This window comes from Pagrus pagrus (assembly GCF_965226575.1).
Source record: "Pagrus pagrus genome assembly, chromosome: 20".
NCBI classification, from domain to species: domain Eukaryota; kingdom Metazoa; phylum Chordata; class Actinopteri; order Spariformes; family Sparidae; genus Pagrus; species Pagrus pagrus.
Window position 1 is genome coordinate 16,619,735 of NC_140207.1, and position 21,332 is coordinate 16,641,066.

General features: G+C 43.1%; 1 protein-coding gene across 1 annotated transcript in view; it reads left to right on the forward strand.

Moving 5' to 3' along the window:
* ofcc1 (orofacial cleft 1 candidate 1) overlaps nucleotides 1-21,332 on the forward strand; it is a gene marked incomplete at both ends in the record, with an annotated part of 192,902 nt that overhangs the window by 151,568 nt on the left and 20,002 nt on the right. The window contains 2 exons of the mRNA XM_084341132.1: nucleotides 385-544; nucleotides 21,092-21,289. Of these exons, the coding sequence (XP_084197258.1) occupies nucleotides 385-544; nucleotides 21,092-21,289 (358 nt within the window). The remainder of the gene's footprint in view (nucleotides 1-384; nucleotides 545-21,091; nucleotides 21,290-21,332) is intronic.

Sequence of the window (21,332 nt, forward strand, 5' to 3'; positions counted from 1 at the left end):
GGCCAATTTGTTTGATTCCTTTTGCTCTTTCATTGTGTTGGAATTGATGTATTATACTTACACTGCAAACACGCTTTGTGTAATCAATAGAAGGTTCATGTGTTCCTCCAGCAAGTTGGGATCACTGTGATTTGACCTGTTCCATAAAAGCCAGCCAATATGACAGTAAAAAAATAAGACGTGGTGCTGTTCGGCATCGAGGAAACCGCAGAGCTAGTTATCCGTAATTATCATCTCTGACACGAGGCAAAGATGCCGCTTTTCCCTGACTTTGACATTTGACCCTGTGCGACCTTTACAGGGCAAAGACAGTGATTCAGTATGGCGTCACTGCTGCTACCACTTCCCCCTCCTCACTTCTTCTCTTCTCAACACGCTTCCCAGATTCCACAACGATGGCCGCATGCTGGACGTCTTTCAGCGGCTCACGGCCAAGGAGGGGACCTACTTCCTGCCTCAAGACCTGGAGCTGTCCAACCAGGAGCTGAGCTACATCGTCAAGAAGGCGGAGCAGTGGAGAGGCTTCAACGGGGAGAGGCGCAAGGTAAGCATCTCAGCACACCGCAGCCTCTCCTGTCTCTCTGGAGTAGACAATGCTCCTCTCCTCAAACCCTTGGAGATTAATTGGGCTAATGGATGTTTTCTTAACGAGAGAATGAGCCAAAAGGTCACTGATACTAATCTTGCTCGATTGGTCTGTGTGGTTGCTTGTAACCCCGGGAGGTATCTGCTGTGTCGCGGCGCTGAAGGAAAGAGTTTGATTCTGAAAGGAACATTTAATGGCAGCCATGTTGATATCAAACTGTTCATCAACAGCACATTCAATCTGGTCATTTAAACGAAGATATTAGGTCCGAGAGGATGTATAGAACAGGCTCATTTTATATCATTACATTTTCTTTAGTTACATTTCAGAAAGCTGAGAATTCATCTCAGAGGTCTTTAGCTTCATTCTAATTAGTACAAGATAATTACCAAAACAGAAACTCGGCTAGCGGGCTGCCTGATTAGTCTGTGGAAACCAATTTCCGAAGATATTTCATTAAAGAGAGACTGCTCAATCAACACACATACCGGGATGCATATGCACATGCCACACCGTGCATTCTCTTCATATGGACAACCCGGTGTCACGGGGATTGCGGGGTTCTAGTTGGCATAAATGCATGTCCCCATGAAATTACTATTGCTGGGGAGAGGCTGTCGCGTGTCTGACAGCCCCAGCGTAGGTCGATGGTGATGACACTGGGAAGGGCAGTGTATTAGCAGCGAGCCTACACCCGATGTAGAAATCTTTGCATAGTGATTGAAAATGTGACTTGTTCAGATAAGGGAAATGGAACACAGCGATCAAACTGCAGCCCCCTTTAATTTATTCTCTAGGATTTGTTAGTGGCACACATCGCTCGCTGTTCATTAACTCCCTTGCTCTTTGCTTGCACAAGTTCATAGGGGTAAAATGGAACCAGAAACTCCAGTAGACTCTGTTTCTAGTGTAAGACGGACTGGTTGTTGAGAAATGATGCGCAATTTTGTCTTGCTGGGGAGGAAAAAAGTAATTCAAAACATGTTTTGTTCGGGGACGAGGCTGTTAACGTTTGTAGGATTGGGAAAATCTAATCACTAGAAAAACAACTTCTCCTCAGTCAAACTCCACATTTGAAGGTCTACTCCCCACAGTGTGAACGGAGGCAATCTGCATCTTTACAAACACAATTAAAGGCAGACGTTACACAGAAACAACTCAAGTAGTGATTGACAGAGTTTCAACTGATGAATACATGATTACCATTAATAAAAAAACAAGATTGTATCCCCTGGAGTTTGTCAGACAAATGGGAATAATGATTGCAGTTCATCAGCTGGTGTCTGACAAGTTTGCGTTGAACAGTGTTGATCTGCTGTGCCACGAGCTTTATTGAGCACTATGTGCCTTCATAGAAATCTTATAATGCTGGAATGGAAACCATCATTTTTACCGGACAAAGCATCAGCAGGTGACCTCACTTCCTGTGCAGAAGATGATGAATACTGTTGAGTTGAAAGGGGAACATTTTACACACTTGAAATGGTCTCACAGTGTTATATTGAAGTCGTAAGATATGGTTTGTGTTATGCGTAACCCTAACAATGCGATAAAAGGTGAAAGACCCTCTCTGGGGCCAGTGTTTGGTTCATCTTTGTGGGAAACATGGCGGTGCAAGAGGACCTGCACTCTCTGTAGATATAAAAGGTTCAATCTAATTTAGCGGAAACATAACAATTCCTAGTTTAAGGTGATTATACCCAAATGAAAACATAATTGTGAATATTAAAATACATTTCTGCCGGTAGATCCTCCTAAATACGACCGTTAGACCCTGAAACTGCCTAAAGTCTGCTTTTTTACACCTGTCTTGTAAGCCTTAATGAACTGCAACCCTGGCTCCGAGAGGTGACTACACTACTGCTAATGGGATGGTGATGGACCTGCTTATTGGGAGAAAATTGAACCTCCCAATGTTTGGAGACTTTGAACGAAATTACACCCCCAAAGTTTGTGATTAAGAAAATGCTTCATTTAGCCGCTGATGGCCTCTTGCTGTGGTGGCACTGCTAAATCATCCTTGCATTACTGCATATCTCCCTCCACAGCAACAATTACAGCATACTTCATATTGTCCCTAATTTGCCGTTATTAAACTGATAAAATGCTAACACGTTAACACGTTCTCCAGCATGATGAGAATTTAGGGTTATTGCATTTTATGATTTTTACATTATTCAAGCTGGCCATTTTTCATCAAAATAAGATGGGCCTTGCCATTATTTCATAATTATTGGAACAATTTCTCCTGTGAAAAGGGTCACTTTCCTAACTCAGCAAAGACATATCCCTGTTAGACTAATTTGCCTACATGCAAATTTTTGTCATTTTTCCCTCATTAACTATTTATCACAGACAGGAAAAAAATATATTCATGAAGGCGAGCAAAGGAGCAGCCCGACAGAGCCGAAACTAATATTTTGCAACTCTAATGATTTTTTGCATCCTTAATTAGATAGAATAAGGTTGATATGATTAGGTCAGGATGTAGTGTTTTTCATTAAAAATACATTTCAGAAACTGTATTCCAAATGTGCCCTTGCAATTAAATAATGAATCCGACGCATTCCTTATTACGGACCCAATTAATATCAGAGGCAAGGGCGTAATTTTAATAACAGTGGGCCACGAGGCCTTCATTAGCTGAGTGAGAGAAAGGAGGGATGAAGAGAAGGAAAACAAGGCACTCACAGGAACAGCAGCCGTCTGATATTGAGCCAATTTTAGAAAGTTATTGAACAGTACACTCTTAGAAGGATAAAGAATGACATTTTCTACAAATCAGATCTGGGGCAAACAGGAACTGCAAATACCTCCTGTTTGTTTTAGCCTCATTTGGTACCAGCTGTATGTCAGCTGGCAGACAGGGAAACAGAAAATGGAAAATCGTTTAGAGGATCACTACTGAGAGTCTTTAGAGGTTAATCTACTACCTTAATTTAGGTTTTAACATGCTGCAGCAATTTTAAGACCTCCTCTGTGGCACCCTATAGAGGTGTTTAAGCTGCATTGGATCACAGGTAGCAATTTGTTGCTTGACTGTGCATCAGTCAGGAAACCTTTAGTAGAAACAAGTTAGAAATCTGTCAGCCAGTTTGCTTGAGCAGCCAACCCACATTATACCTGAGATTTCCAAGTCCCTTGTACTTTAAAGGTCTAATTTGTTAAATAAGGCCCAAATTCACAGGGAGTTCCAAAAACACAGGGGCAGCATAGCACCAGAATAACCAACAACTGCTACTCTTTGCTATCCTTGGTTGTAGCTAGCTAATTAGCTCATGGTTCTGAGCCGGTGGCCCTAGGGTTTGCCTGGACTGGGATCTCGGATCACAGTCACCAGCTCAACTGGATTTGGCAACATGAACATGGCTGGACGCCGAACTGGGACTGAACACAACCTTAAAGAACGACTAAGTCAGTTTGACAACAGGTGATACAGTACAGAGGTGATTTACCAGGACTATGACTTCAGGAGCGACAAGACACGGCAGTCGGGGGACACGAGAGGCGTGCAGCAGAGAGGTGCATGATAGAGTTGGACATCAGCAGTGTGCCAAAACGGCGCGTAGAACCGGAATATTTTCACATCTTACTTGGTGAATTGAGGATTTATTTTGACCAAACCAGAGGTAATTGTGGAAAGACAAACCAAGACTGTGTTGGTGAGTTTCATTTTTGTTTGTGTCGAGTTTGAATGAAGCCTCGTCTTAGTTAATGTGAGAAACTTGAATTCAGAAGGTGTAGGGTTGGATAATAATTGTAAATCTGTAATCTCCCAGCTGGAATGACAGAGGCTATCAGACTATTGACTCTTGCCTGTACAAAGTGGTAAAGGAGATGGGTCAAGCTAACTGGTTAGCATGCTAATTTCAGTAGACATCTCCCCAACACAGTGCATAGACTTTTTATTTTTAGAAATTTGCTCCTTGAACTGCTGGCCAGATCACCTGGAGTATCAACTGTAATGGGAAAACACACTTGCGGGACAAGCAGACTATTCTCTATTAGGGTTAGGGTTAGTATTGAACATTCATTTTAGATGTACATAAGAGAACAGACATAATATTTATATTGTGTGTATGTATCAATGTGTAAAAATATATTTGCATTGTGCAGAGCTTCAGAGGTTCCCCAATATCACATGTATTATCATGACTTTGCTACAGTTTATTCTAGGCAGGGACACAAGACAAGGGAAAAGTTAATGCCAGCAAAACAAAATGCGAGCTGATTATAATCAATTAGGTGAAAACTACTTTTCTGGATGTGCTGTGCTGTAACTTAGACCTCAGCAAAACCTCTCTGACGCTGTATCTCCCTCCAGCGCTGAAACAATAAAAAAAGAATCCACATTCAATAACCAACCTGCAAATGGCCTATTATTATCAAACTTGTAATTTTCACAAGGCAGTCATAAAACATAATCTAATTTTTACTTTCTCACCAATTAACTTTATATTATAGATTCCTCCATGCCATATGATCATCTGAGTTGCTTCAAGGTTTAAATATTACTCTCGGGTTAAGATGTCAGCAGTAGAGCTCGCTGGCTAAGCAAAGAGGGTTGAATGAGTCAAGGACCTATCTACCTGTGTGCCCTTTAATTTGATCACAGGAAGGAAGGGAAAGAATGGGTTTCCGTTAAAGATCATTAGCCCCAAGTGTTGTGGATAACAGCTGAGAGAGGGGGCATTAGCTCACACACCAATTATGGCATTTTTCATAATTGAAATTCTTTAAGACTTACCTCACTTTTTGTACCACGCTGCTTTTTACATCTGCGGAGGACGTCACACCTTTTACACTTAGTGTGCAAGAGTAAATTGTTTAGAGATTATGGATGTGGTATTTATTTTAATTAACGTAATCTTCTTATAGCCCTCTAGTGAAGTGTGGTTTTCACTGAGCACAGTAACGTAGATGTCTTTTTGCATTCACAATACTTAGTATGTAGTATGTGTTTCTGTTTGTTGATGAGCACAACAGATCATTGCTGCTGTCCGAAGTCAAAAACATGCAGAAAGCCAGAGATCACAGCCAAAGTCAATCCACAAACTGCAAGTGACACATGGTTTAAAACAAACATGGAGCAGCATATCACCTGGAGTAACTACTAACTGCTGCTAACGGTGGCTGCCTTGAGCGAGTGAGCTCAGTTAGCCATGCAGCTGGTGGTTCGAAGGGCAGGCCAGGGCTATCTGGTTAGCATGCTAACTTAGGTAGACACCTCTGTAATACAATACATAGACATCATAACTTCTTTCTTTACATTCGGTTGATAGTTTTAGTTGTTGTTTTAATGTTTTCAACTAACATTCTTATATATTGCACCTTTAAAGTTTGATTCATGTTTAGTCTTCCTTCTTCACCCTCTGACTCTCTCTGGCACTCTCAGGTTATAGCAACAGGTGACCAAATGAAATGAGTCCTTACATTGAATAAAATAGGATTTCTCTGAGTTTGAACATTGTTGGAAACATTTGGGATAATGGAAGTAAACAATTCACCAAAATATTTAACAAGGGTCGGTCGGTTTTAGACATTTGAATGCAGAAATGTCCCATATAATATCTCAAAGAGAACTGTGATTAGGCCACTGTTTTCAAGATGGCTCAGCACGGAGGCTAACAGAAACCTGCGGGATAAACCAATCAAACCTCGACAGATTTTGACAGGAAGCTGCAGATTAGTCAGTTAGAGGCAAGTTGTACAAAATGAAACAAACAAACAAAACTCTTTACTTTCCTGGTGCTTTTACTACTATCATGCTCTGAGCTAGTGAGAGTGCTAGTATGCTCCACATCATACTAGTGCCTCGGTAATGAGCCCCATTAATTATGTAAAGGCAGTGATGCAGATGGACCTAATTAATTGTCTCCCGTCACCCCCTTGATTACTGTACCTGGAAGGGAGGTGTTAATTTCTGTAATACTTAAGCAGGTACGCAAACTGTTTTGTCAGAGCCACCGCTATGACAATGACAGAGTAGAGAGCCAGCTTACCCGCTGCAAAGCTCTTTTCCTGTTAATTCACCAAAAGGAAACTTTCCCAGTGGTGGTGGTGACATTGTGATAATTGAAGGAGAGAGGGAGAGATTAAAAGAAGTGGGGGAGGTTGGAGGGAGGCGGTTCGTGAGGTGGCCCTGGAGATGTTTTCGCAACCTGATTGCATCAACATTTGCGTACCTTCGTGCCGTTTGTCTCCGTATGTCTAGGTAATGGGTTACCAGCGGGCGAGTTTGCGAACACCCAAGGTGCTTTGCAACAGCCGCGTGGTTGGTGGGGAGTAAACCTGTTGAGAGTCAAACAACACAGATTGGGATACTAATGATAACCTGAGTCTGGAAGGCTGGCTGTTAATCATATAAGATGTGTTCTCCATCTTAACCCACAGCAGTGACATGACGGTACCACCTGACCAAAGAGACATCAGGGCCTGCCCAGTAAATTAACATGACAAAAAAGACAAATTGCACCTTTAATTTCGTTGCAGAAGTTAATTGAGAAATATTCTGTTTTGCCTTTCAGACAAAATAATATGATAAGTGGTTCAGTTCACTGCAGATCATAAACTTGTGAAACACTGACAACAATGCACGCACTACTCATCAAGCAGCGCTTCACCTGGTGTATCCCTCTCTCTTGCTGGGCAAATGGTACAGTAAAGTGAGTTTGAGGCCACCTGAGATGCAAATCTAAACTCGAGAAAAGGAAGAAAAAGCTTTGGAGAGGAAGGCGGACAGAGGGAGCGGCGGGCCGTGACAGGATACACAGGAACCGCTGTCACACAACAATAGAACCCTCAGCTCCTCCACAGGAACCCATAACAGCAACACAGGAACACCAGGAGAGGAGAGGAGGAGCTGAGTGCTTCAGCTGCGCAGGAGGTCGGGTAGAGTCAGAGGGCAACTATTGGTCTATGGTGTGTGTGTGTGTGGGTGTGTATGTGCATTTGTGTAAGCGTGAGGTCACCGGAGTCCTCCCAACCCCCCATAACCTCTTCCAAAGGTTACACTGTGTGACTATCATGCACATATGTACGTGTGAGTACATATAAGCAAACCTCTTGCACGCTTGCATGTGCGTGTCACATTAGAGTGGCTTCTTCAATTACAGCCAACGCTTTTCTTCTTTCTTTTTTTTTTGCGGACAGCGCTGTGGGCCCCCAATGGCCCCGGGCGATGGCAGGCAGGCAGGCAGGCAAGGAGACAGGGGCGACGTAGCAGCAAGCACAGCTTCCACAGTCGGAGCATTAGGGAGCTCAATATGAGATATGACTGCAAAAGCTACGTGCCTGTGTTCCTGAAAAGGTCATGGACTTCGCTGGGCAGTAATGTGTGAAAGCGGGGCACAGTGGTTAAAAAAGGAGACGAGTAAAAACAGATAAAGATCAAACACTCGCGTACACTCTCACCTCCTTCTCAATTCACACGTAGAAGATTTTATGGACGCGAAAGACAACCACGCAGACTGACCGATTTGAAGTAGTGCGAGATTAAAATAGAACAAATACTCGCTGTTTGCAGGGCCTTTTGTGCACACGTTCCCTGAGCTTACCTCTATAGCTTAAATGAGCTATGGGAGCCGAGCTGTTCTCCATTACTCCGTCCCTTGCACTCCTTTTTCAGTCAGCATTGTTCTCTATGACACACATGCCTCTTCTCTGACCTCTGTTTAGCACCGTACACAATAGCTTTCTCAAGAGACCTGGGCATGTGAGGGCATGGACACAAGGTGAGCTATTACTCAGTCGGTCTGCAGACACAGGTAATTTCGGATGTTTAACAAACAAAGGGTGGGAAATATGTGAAAAAGGCGATCACTGTGACTGCACGCTATTTTTTTTTTGTATTAGTGGCAACACTGTCTGTTTTGGTTTATTCTAATCACAGAAGGGGCTGCATCTCCAAAGCCCACAGAGCCCAGTCAGAGGGTAAAGCCTCTCTCAAAGATCACAGTGTCTATGGATTATGTAAGATATGTAACGTCTTTCTCTAGACATTACATTTGAAAAAGTAGGAGTCATCTTATGTTTGAGGATTTGACATTTATGCATCCAGGAGGTTCTGGCTACTGTTTCTTGTTTTGCAGCCACAGAGGAACTATATTCTTCACGAGTGGAGAGCGACTCCTGACACCTTTACTGTCTTTTAAATGGTTGCAATTTCTAGCTCTCTTTTTCAACCAGGAGAGGTAATGTCATGGTAACTGTATTTTGTTTAGCAGTAAATAAATCAGATGAAAATCATTCTTAGCAGATGCAATATGCTTTGTACAGTGCTACATACATTACATCTTCCATAATTGTTATATCCGGATATATGTATTGATACATGTCAGGCCAATTGACAGAATGTGAAGAAACAACAGTGTTGACGTTATGTCAAAGACGTCTATGTACTGTGTTGCAGAGATGTCTATTGAAGTTAGCATGCTAACCAGCAACCCCAGTCCATCCTGTCTGTAATACCACCTTTACCGATAGCCCCCGTAGTTTTGGCTGACAGATAAATGGCAGCTGTTAGTGTGAGAATGAAAAAAAAAAACTCAAAAATTCAAGTTACCGAACTAAGACGAGCTTAATTGCCTAGTCAACTCATCATAACACCAGCCGGGGATACCTGCAAAGGAGCAGCAGCTGTCAGGAACTCTGGTGATATGCTACCCCCTATGTTTTTGGAGCTACCTTTGAATACTGGCCATTTCACAAATTATACCCTTAAGGTTCCTCTAGGGCTATTCCATTGGCATTTTTGGCCGGTCCAAGTCAAACCATGTTATGTTGATTTGCGTTTCCATTACCAGTTTACATAAATGTGCTCAAAGCAGGTTGCGGTGACATTCTGCGGGCTTTGTCATCATTTGGGTATGAATTGTAATTTTCTTCCTCTTCTAGATCCATTTCCTCATCCATAACAGATACATTCAAACTGAACATTTCTTTATGTTGCAACTTTACATTTGTTTAATTTGAAGTTCTTATTTCTCTCCTGTCACAGCACTGTGCATGTGCTCTGCTCAGGTTTAGGCCCAATAACCACCTAGTTAGGGTTAGGAAAACATCATGGTTTGGCTAAAAACACTTGTTTTGGTCACCACAATAACAAATGGAGATGGTCTCCTTCAACAACCACCTGCTTTTCACGCCACTAAAATGGCTCGAAATACCCTCAGGTCTCGTGAAGAAACACCCGTTTTTTTCGCCATAAGAGCAGCTGGAAATGTCCCCAGGTGCTCAGGTGTTGGCTGTTTGGTAGCCTTGTTGGCTTTAATAACGCCACAACCATCCCCTCCACCTCCTGATGTGAAAGTCAGCTAATAAGCACCTAATGCGAACATGATAGGCCACATTTGCAACAAATGTCAACCTTGGACATATCTGTGGTTTGCAGAAACGTTAACTGCTAACAACCAACAATCTCTGCAGAGTGCAATAATAAATAGTGCTTAAGAGTTGCTGCTTTTAAACATGGCTCAAGACACGTATGCCATCAGTAATAGACACACCCTCATGCAGGTAAGGCTGCTATAATGGAGATGCAGACCACTACCATTTGACACACCGACCAAACCGAGTAATGCCAAGCCAGCACATGTGTATGGAAAAGGGCTACTCCTGTTTTTGCATAAATTCCACCAGGTGATGAGCCGGCTAACCTCACAAACAGCCACTTTAATGTCTCATCCCAATTCTAAACAGGCCCACAGTTCCAGCGCGGCAGACTGAGAGAGAAAGGAGAAAGTGTTCCAGTATGAACTCGTCGGTGTGAACAGTTTAATTACAGGGAGTGTCAGCCCCATTGCTTAATGTGTCCCTCACAATTAATCCAGGGAGAGGATGTCATTATCTACCAAAGCCCGGGCCTGGGCAGGCTTTTCTGTCAGAGGGAGAAGAGGGAGGGAGCGAGGGAGCGAAAGAGAGTCAAAAGAAGGAAGTGCCTTAAGTCAGCAGCCGGCAGTATGGTCGACCTCGGTGTCACAAAAAAGGATCAGGCTGAGATTCTCTGAGATTATCTCCAAACACTGTGTTCTTCAGATTGTTTCGGACACTTGTCTCTTGTGGCTCCATCAATGAGAAAGAGATTTTCTCCTTTAATTTCTTCATAATATGAAGCTTCGCCCGTCAGCTGTCAAAACATGTCCAGCTGGAAGAAGTTACTGACGCCAGGTTTTCACTGCTTTGAAACGCTCCTCCGTCCGTCCCTTCTTCTCCTCACCCTCCTACCTCCCCTCCTTCCTCCCCCATCAGGGCAAGACCTACGGAGCCTGTTCCCTTGCCATCCCATAATGTAAAACAGAAGGCAACAAATTGGACTATTGCAGAGTGAGCACTGCAGTCACGGAGCCAAAAATAAAGAGGGCTCATCTTACGCTGGAGGTTTTGCGACCAAAGCACCTGGCTCATATCTGTCGTGTGGATATAAAGTATAGTTTAAGCAAAACGCTTCACTGATTGATGTGACTTGTGTAGGATGTGATTGCAGTGGAAAGTTAATTACATTAGAAGAAGAAATGTACCACATGCGCAGTAATTTGCGAACACACGGAGACAATGCAGAATGTAATGCTCACTCAGACACACATACAGAGATGCATATGCAGCCTCTGACTCCGCCGAGGTTTTTACAGCTTTCACTTGACAGATCTGATTCTTTGTGACTGTCCGTCGTTAGTCACTTCTTTTCCCCTTTCTCCCTTCCTTTCCTTTAAAGAGTTTGACCTTGGCCGCCTCCTGCGGCCCGGAGGGGATGAGGAAGGTCTGGTGATTGTGACAGGTGTCGCGTCTTAACAGCCCCACATGACATCCCGAGGAGAGATAGACATTTGGAGGTTTTTTTTTTTTTTTTTTTCATAAGGGTTTCACTCATAACCTTAAAGAGACAGTGTGCATGTGTGTGCATGTGCGTGCATGTGCGTGCATGTGTCTGCGCTTCTTACCGATTCCCAGCTCTCATTTCAGTTATTGGCTTGGATACTTATCACCTCCAGCCTCCGAGGCCTGATTAGGTTGAAGCTACTCCAAAGTCAAATTTTGGATATCAAAGGCAACACTCAACTTTGGCATCTGTCTGCAGCATCTTAATACGAAGCCTGGGCTCCTGACGTTTTGAGAATCGAGCACAACGTCTTAAAATACGTGTTCCGTACACCTTAAGTGAGTAAAATACATTTGCAAGGATTAGCAGGAGGAGGCTACACCTATGAATTCATCTGGTGTAAGATTTCATAAAAATTCAAATAGTTGTGCTGATTGGCCTCTGGTTGAAGATGTGAATTCACAGTTATTCTTCACATTATTCCTTTATTTCATCTTCTTGCTAATATTTCCACTTACACAAATGCATTGTGCTATTGCAACACTTCCATCTGGCTTATGTTTTGTGGTGTTGCAGGTTTATGTATGTATGTATTTGCAGTTGGAATCAATAGTTTAAGGTCCAGCATGAAGGATTTAGTGGCATCTAGCAGTGTGGTTGAAATTTGCAACCAATAAAATAGCCCTCACCTCACCCTCCCCTACAGTGGCAGCTAAAAACATAAAAAACAGAGTGTTTGGTTTTGTTTGGTTTGTCCATTTTGGGCTTCTGTAAAACAAGGTGGTGAAACATAGTGGACTATTACATTCCATTTCTGCTAATAGAGCCTCCTAAATCCTGCCAAATCCTACACACTGCACCTTTAATGCGCTCAGTGTTTTCATCCTCTTTGTAAGTGACCCTTGACTTGAAGAAATGTGATCTAAACGTAACTCTCAGTCATGGTGAACAGAGCGGAGCGCGCACATTTTCCTTTGTTAAATAAAGTTGCAGGTAAACTCTAATGTGCTCCAGAACAAACCTGGAAAAGTGATCTCCTTGGGGCCCTGGCTGAGTCAGACGTGGCGTGGAAGTAAAAGATGGGCTACTATCCGAGTTGTTTACTGTAGGCTGCATGGGAGTAGGCTTTATTTTCTGCTAAGAAGATTAGTAACAGTGAATTATGCATATCTTATTTTCTGGATTATCTCAGGCACTCAGAGATACTATCTCACTGGATAATCTCTTTTAAAGTTGTTCGGTTTATTCTGACTGTAAATATAGTCATCGTTGCTTGTTTATCTTTTTTTTTTTTTCTCGAAGTCCAATTTGGTCTGTGCTACTTTTGCACTTTAACTATGATTACTCAGGTTGAAATATGGTGATCTTTGCTTTATATAATGAGAGGAGGGTGGATGAAAGCCACTGTAGCGTACTAGCCATTTTGTCACTCTGTGTGTGTGCTTCTGTGTGTGTCCCTGCATGCAAATATGAATGGGTAGCCTGTCTTGTCCAGTGGTGCGTTTAACCAGACGCAGACCTTTGCTTCAGCCAAATCAGGCCCAACGCAGACAGTGTGCATCCATGCCATTTTCAAGCTGCTCCAATTATATCTGCCGACCGTCCACATATTGGCCAAATTTACAATAATAGCATATCTATTTCCATCCTAATGGCTGACATTGCTTGGCTTATCCATGCATGTATGTCGGTGGTCTTTTATGCTTTGTGGTTTGGTCTGTTCCCAGCCATGTGCAATGTGCTGTAGCATGTCTTGGCCTTGTGTGTGTGTGTGTGTGTGTGTGTGTGTGTGTGTGTTGCATGAAGCCAGTGCATGCATTAACATCCCTGTGAATGAGCATTTGTTCAGTGTGACTCCCGACGTATAAACCTTGTGCATCTGTACTACTGTATCCATGCCTATTATTTCAAATTGTGAGCATGTGAACCGTATGTGTGCGAGTGTCCATGAGCCTGTGTTGGCCTGTGTGTGTGTGTGTGTGTGTGTGTGTGTGCCTACATACAGTCTGTGGTAGTGAACCCAGCGCTCAGCAAACAGGCCTTGAGCCCGGGCCAGCTCTGACAGACAGCGGCGGCGGCGGTGGTGGTGGAGTGGAGGGATTGACCCTCTATAGCTTAGAGAGCCTCTGCACAGTGCACACTCCTCTCCCCCCTCCTCCCCCCTTCCTCTCCATCTCCCCACAACCCTCCCTTCCCTCCCTCCCACCCCCCACTCCCTGCTGCCTAGCCCCAAGCGCCCGCAGGCCCTGGAGATGCACGCATGCGTTGCCTCACTGTGTGAGGCTTTGTCTGTTTGTGAGCATGGATGTGTGTGTGTCTGTGTGTGTGTATGTGTTAGCATGTAGATGAGTGTTCCTATGTGCGTGTGTGTGTGTGTGCGTGTGGATGAGGATCTGTGGACAAAAGAAGCAACCATGTCTACCTCTTCTCTCACTTGGCAATAATCATTGATGCTCCTTTCTGCTCTATCTGTGCTTTTCATGTTGTCACTGCCTTTTGTTTTGAAATGTAGCGACAAATCTGTGTCAAATGGTAACACCTAACAACATTACAGCCACAATATAAATAAGAGACAGAAAGAAAAAGGCTATTAAAATCAATATAGTCATCCGTTTTTACAAACAGTAGCTTTCATACAGCAGTTAGGGTCAGGGTTAGCAGATTAGCCATTTCTATTAGACATACATTCGAGAATGCTGACAGATTATCATTGTCAGCCAAGTGGTACTGAACCTCCCCTCCTAAGCAGTTCCTATTGCTCTGATATTATATTTGCTTGATACAAAAGAATGATCCTTAAATCTCTCATTCATTATTAATGACAAGCATCATTGGCACTAGTAAGCCTGGTCCATTCCCACGACTAGGTCTGTGCAAGGCAAGCAGTGTAGACGGCCTGGAGTTGTATGACATAGGTTCAATAGACCAAACCACAATATTTGTCTATGATAACTTCCTGGTAGCAAACCCCTGCATCACAATTTAACCGTCTTTTTGAAAGATGCTATTTCAAAGTGTATTATCTGATTCATATGAAATGATGTTTGATGCTGTCGTAGCTTATTAATAACAAAACTTTCACAAACGTTGAGTTGGAGACCTAATTAATCTGTTGGGCCACAGGCTAAAAAAAAATGACAGCTTAAGTTTACCCCAAACTAGCAATTAGACGAGATGTGCTGTTGGGTAGATATTAAAGACGCTGGCAAAGCAACATGATACATAAAATACACACAGTAGAAACTTCAGATGGGTCGGACCACCGTGTTTTACTCTTTAAATCTTTAACGTTACGGTTAAAATGGCAACACAAATAAGTTTACAGTACATATCTCCACAATGCAAACAAACAGCCAGTTTTCCAGCTGGAGGTAGTTGTTGTTATTACCATGTCACAGTGATTCGGTCTATTGCAGACATTGTAGGATGAAAACTGGCAATGAAAGGTTTTGATACAATGTTGACCGATGTCTCTGTTTAATCTAAATAAAATCAGAGACAAAAAGTTTGTTTTATATCAATTCACTGTGATAGAGAACATCAGAATCAGCTACCTTGGCCAATGTGTACACATACAAGGAATTTAACACCAGTTTTTCATTGCTCTCATGTCCTTACACAGGAATAGACAACGGGATAATAAAAACTGAACAAATAAAGGTGAAGAATGGTCGAGAATTAAGATAGTCAGGACTGTGTTGTACACTAGTATGTGAAAGTAAGTAAATAAATGTAAATAAGTAAAACTCTATATAAAGTCTATATACAAGCTGTAAACAATACAAAGAGAGCAAACAAATAAATATTGAATGAATATGTGAACATGGAGTGGATGGTTTCCAAGCTCTCTTTGAATGTTCAGGCATATTTGAAATGATTGTGTGGTTGCTTCAGCACCAGACTTCAGGACAGTCGGAGGTCTCAACTTTACCAGCTGCAGTGGTCCAAATGAAGTATCCCACCAACAACAACCAGAACTGCTCAAATATGTAGTTCTAAATGCTTCCTACGTAAGTTATGATGCCAACACTTCTGTGACTCAGATTTGGTTCATCTTTGGTACAACATCAAAATGTATTTAGAGAAAACTGGCTAATAACTAGATGACTTGGCACCTTATAAACATTTCAAAGGATGTGAGTGCTGAAAATACTCCAGACTTATTACAAGATGCCGGCACCAGCCAAGCCCATATATGGTTTTTCCTGTTTATTTCCAAACCTGCTCAAGCACCATCCACATCCAAATTCCCTTGGCCAGACCGAGCTATACTTCACATCCTAATTTCAACTTCTTCCAGGTATTAGTACTAGTACTCTTTCCAGTCTGTTACAGCTATAAATCTGTCTTCCACCATAGCACAAGCTCCACATCCAGCTCCTTTCCCAATCCTGACATCACCCTTTCTAAGTGCCAGAACCAGCCACAGCCCCATTCCAAGTACCAGGTCCAAAACCACCCTCAGTGTTCTCCCAAATCAAAACCTATATCCCCCACGCCACAGATCTCCAATCTCTTCCCTAGTCTCAGTCCCAACCGTAGTCCCAGCCACAGCCGGGGCTTCCATGTGCGACTGACACATAAATAACCAAGCCTGTCCGCCACCCAGGCAAATTCAAATGCACCTGTCAAAGTGATGAAGCACCCGCCCGCAGGGAAGCATTGTTTACATTTTCACTCCACTCTTCGCAAAAGTGAGATTCTAATTATTTTCCCACTGTAAATTAAAGCCAAGTGGGACAGAACTACAAACCAAAATGATCATGGCGGTGGCAGGAGGAAAACGCCCAGTCCTCCGATGTGTGACTGCGCAAAGGGTGGGAAGCGGATGGAGAAAGCGCGTGGGTGGCAGACAGTGGGAAGGTCAGCAACTTTCGTCTTTAAGAGGGAAGATAGCGAGAGAGAAGGAGAGGGGGAGAAAATGGAGGTATAGCACTCGCTGTGTCTACTTCTGTGGCGCTCATTACAAGCAGGGTCTGGAGAACTTCAACCAACTGGAATACATTATTCCCTCACATTTCATACATAATAATGTGCCAAAAATGTGCCGCATTATTTTTCATACCAATGGACACAGAGAGAGAACGAGAGACGGAGAGAGGGAGAGGTGGAGAGAGACAGGGGAAAGATTTAATTAGTTCATGGGAACATGCAAATGGAAGGTAAAATTAGACAGAGGGAGGGAGACCTGGGGAAGAGAGAGTGCACGAATGGTAATGATGGCTATCTAGTTTGGATCAATCATTAAAGGATCAGGGGGACTGACAGGCCCGTTCGTGCCCACGCCTTAGGCTCCTGTGCTGGACTGTCGCCAGCCCGGCTCAGTCTGCCTGCCCATTGAGACGTTTCCCTCCCTCGTCGTTTCAGTTCGGTCGCACACAGAAGCACACACAGGTATTTCTATCACTCACAAAACATTTACTTAGGTGGCCACATGTATACTTAAACTTTTCACAATAAAAGTTTGATATTTAATACCTAAGAGCCATAATAACAAGGGCCTTGTTATTATTCTTTTTATTAATATTCAGTGATGCGTCCCCGCTCATCAGTGGTGGAAAGTATCTAAGTAAATTTACTCAAGTTCTGAATTGAAGTGTACTTTACTTGATTATTTCCATTTTCTGCTCCTTTGTACTTGTATTACACTACAATTCAAAGTGAAATACCGTGCTTTTTACTCCACTACACATGTTTAATAAGTTACTAGTTATTTTGCAGAACCAGTTACAAATATAATATATGATCAACAAAAAACATAGTAAGTACAGTAAGTAGTAGTGGTAGTAAGTACATTTCTGCAAAAACACAGATAAGTTAAACATTTTCAATTTTTCTCGTGTCACAATGCTGCCTCTATCCTCTGGTTAGGGTCAGGAAAACATATAGTTTTGGCTTAAAATACCAGTTTTGTCGCCATAAACGCGGCCTGAGTTTGCCTGACTTCCTGTCAAAAATACCAGTTTTTTGTTGCCACAAACATGGCTGAAAGTAGTGCCGAGGTCTCCTTAAAAATATCCTGTGTTGTCACATTTCCAAGTGTTGGAACACTGCGGTCCCTCATAAAAAACATCCAGTGGTTTAACATTTACAAATGTTGAACACAGATTTGAACTCTGGCTTGGCAGCCTCGTCTCCCGCTGCTAAAGATCTTAGTACTTCTTCCACCTCTGCCCCTCACGGAAGCGTTTCAAAATGGTGGATTAAGGCACACGTTAGTTATCTGTGAGTGACTCTCTAGGCCTGTGATTAGGTCCCATTTTGACACTGTGTTTTGATTATCATCCGAACATAGCAAAGTTTTCTGCGAGGTCATGGGGTCGAGTTTTGGGAACTGTTGTGGTTGTCAGCAGGGACATGCTGGATGGGGTCAGAGCAGAAATGTCCTTTTCTAATAATGGTCAACTCTAGACACTGTGTTTATATCCAACATGTCACAAAATGGATGAAAATGTCAGACACTGATATTTGTGACAGTCAAGGACATGTGAGATAAATATATAAAATACACTGTATAGCTATTACTAGACCAGCCTGTCACCCAGTGGAAAATTACTATTCAATTCCCAGAAACCATCTGCCCTCTTTTTTAGCTGTTAGTTGCAAGTTCAAATCCTAATTTAGGTATGAATATGGGTCACTTTTTAAATATAACACAAAAGAATATCCCTTTTAGATGTATGTATCCTTTTATCTCCGAGGCAGTGATGCCTATTTTTTGGCCTCAAACTAACAAAACAGCTAAAGAATTCCAAATCCATCTCCTGACAGACTTTATATTTGCACGCACTTGAATAAAAATGATTGACAGGTCAGTCAAATTTTATTACAAGTCACAGTGGATTCTTAAAAAGAAAAGCCTTCCACAGGCGCCTGCATTTAAGTACTGATTGCTTTTATTCTGCATTCATATGTGGTATGGTGTGATTCGGTAGGTGTGAAATCGCATCTTCTCCCAGAAAGACAGACAGACTATATTTGTGAACCATGGAGCCTCGTCTGCAGCTGTGCCATCCCCACTTCCTGTGCCCCTGTCCCTCCCTCCCATTCTCCGCGTGCATTTGCGGTAATGTCTACAAATTCTGAAATTTATGTCCCTGCTGGAAAACATGGTTTGCCGTTTATAGTCCTCCGCTAAAAGAAATAAGGCCCGTCTCTCCTGATGCAAGTCAAGGGACTGATGCAGACTCTATCAGATTTCTAAATACAGACCCCAACAATAAATCCCGGCTTGATTGGGTTTGAATTGGGTTAGCTCACTTGAATGCTATCTGCTTAACCCACAGCTGGCCTGTCTGCTCCATGCAGGCATTGAACCTAAATCAGTCACTTAGTGCTATCAAATGGAACAATGGTGGAGTGGAGAGAGCACTCAAGCTAGGGCTAGAAGCCAGGCTAGCACCATAACGCAACACAACAGACCAGAACAGAGTAGTGTCGAGCAGACAGGCCCCTCTAATGCTCTTTCCTTTTTGTGTCTCAGCAGTGATACATCCTGAGAGCCATGGTGCATTGCATGTAATGGCATCACCCAAACCGAACACACAAACACCTTTTCAGGCTTTTGTCTAGTCTTGTCAACTGGATTTCACGTGCTAATTAGCGTAGGATGGTGGCATGGCTAACATCAAAAAAATCTATTTTCATGCAAGCCAAAATACATGCACATGCACACCACACAGGGGAATTTAAGCAGGTGTGTTTAACCAAAGTGACTTAGAGTACAGAGGCTCAATCCACGGTGCTTCTATCACCGCTGTACAGCTGGGTTTAAGAAATCCTCGACGGGGTCATAGGCACACTTCCTGTGACCAGTGCGGTGGGAAAGGATGTTTTCTCACTTAGTTTTTCCCCTCATGACTTCAAATGTTTGCGAGCTCTTACTGTATAATGAAACCACGACATAGGAAGAAATCTAGGATTTTTTCTACACACTCCTCACTTGTGTTTTCCTCATAAAGAGGGGGGAAAAGCAGCAAATCAACATACACACACTATCCAAACAGACTGATTGCTGCCTAGCAGAGGTGCTGATTACTTAAGGAATTCAGGTAATCAGTTTCCCCCAGTGTGGGCCGAGGCCAAGCTAGAGGCAAGGCGCAGTTGAGACGATTCCACTAATGAGCGTCTTAATTAGCGTTGAAGAGATGCATCCCCGCGTCCCCACCTCCCCTTTAGACTCACACGCACACACACATTTTCTTTAAATGTTCCTAACTAGTCTTCTTTCTCTCTGCCCTCGTGACTCTTTGACATTATGACAATGAGGTCCTTTCTACTCATGGGGCCGTCTGGTTTGCAGTTGATGCAGTGTCTCTAATTGCAAGCTGGGGTAATGGCTCCCACTGTTTTCTCGGTGAAGTGCCTAGAGTTGTGTTTGGCTAACCGTTTATAAGTGTGGGGTGACATCGATACACCACCAAATTAAACCTCTCCTTCAGCTTGACCCTGCCACTCATGGCCCGCTGAATGAGTTTGCCTTTTTTTCCTTTTTTTCCGGTAATTTTAGACGAATCATAATTACGCAGCCAATTAGGGGGTCACCTTGAGTTTTGCAAACTGCTTGAAAAACTTCCTCCTCTTTGCGAATCTGAGTGGGTGTTTGTGAAGTTTGTGTGTGTGTGACTTGGTGTGTGCGTGCATGAGGTTCGCCCTGGTATAAGTCTGTGGTGTGAGAGTTAATGTTTGCATTGTGGTCCATATGGCACCCATACACACACAGAGACACACACATACCCTTCAAAAGTCTCCCAAAAGGGCTACCTATACCTGGCAGTATTGGGTTAGGGATGGGGTTAGTGTCAGGGTTGGGGATCTGGGTTAGGGTTAGTGTTAGGGTACAGTTTGGGGTTAGGGTCGGGGTTGAGGTTGGGGTTATATTTACTGTCTGTGCATGTGAATATACTATTTTGTCTTTCAGTTAATATGATGTGTTAGATCTATCATAATGCATGTGATCAGACATTCGAGCCTTCTCCAGTACGGCACAGAGCTTCCATGATCTTCACACATGGATGACTTCGAGTTACATGACCTATATAACGTGTTACACGCTCCGCTTGCTCTCACCCTAACACAGAGGGGCAGCGCATTACAGGTGTGTGTGAGCCCCCAACACACACACACACACACACACACACACACACACACACACACACACACACACACACACACACACACACAAAGAGTCATAAACAAGCCTGCCATCAGGATTATACATATGTATGCATGATCACAAACACAACCTGTCTCTTTACCTGCCACGGATCAGGCCCCATAGGACTCATGCACTGCTAGGAATTAGCGTGCCGGTATACTGTACGCCAGTACAAAAAAAAATCTAAGCTGTTTACAAGGTACAGTTCTGTCTGATTTTAATATGTTGCACATGGGATTTAAAAGATACTGACACTTATTTTTGAGTAATTTGAGCAGTTACTGCTATAGCGATGGTTGATGTTTTTACATCGAATGTATCCCAGGTTTGATGGAAACCTTTAATCTTTTTTCGAACAAACTTTGTTTTCTAAATGATTCCCTTCATCTTTTAATGCATTTTTTATGTCTTCTTATGTTAATACAATAGTATTTAGCATCCCGCTTGCTCCTTTGATATCAGAGCTTTCCACAAGCTTTTGAACACACCGTCACATATATACCATCATCTCCCTTCGTGTGTGCTTGATTAGGTGGCTGTCTATGACTATATCTGGACAGCGGACGACCCTTCGGCAGGCTCTGCAGCCCCTAGTGAACCCCAGAGGGAGGGTGCACCGCTACCAGAGGGAGAGACCAGCACCCATGTGGCAATCTACACCTTGTACCTGAGCGGGATGAAACAAAGATACAGGCACTTCCTCCGCCACCCAGATGGGGCTATCAGTGAGGTGGGACACCAGTTATGTATTATTATTTTACAAGATTCCAAAA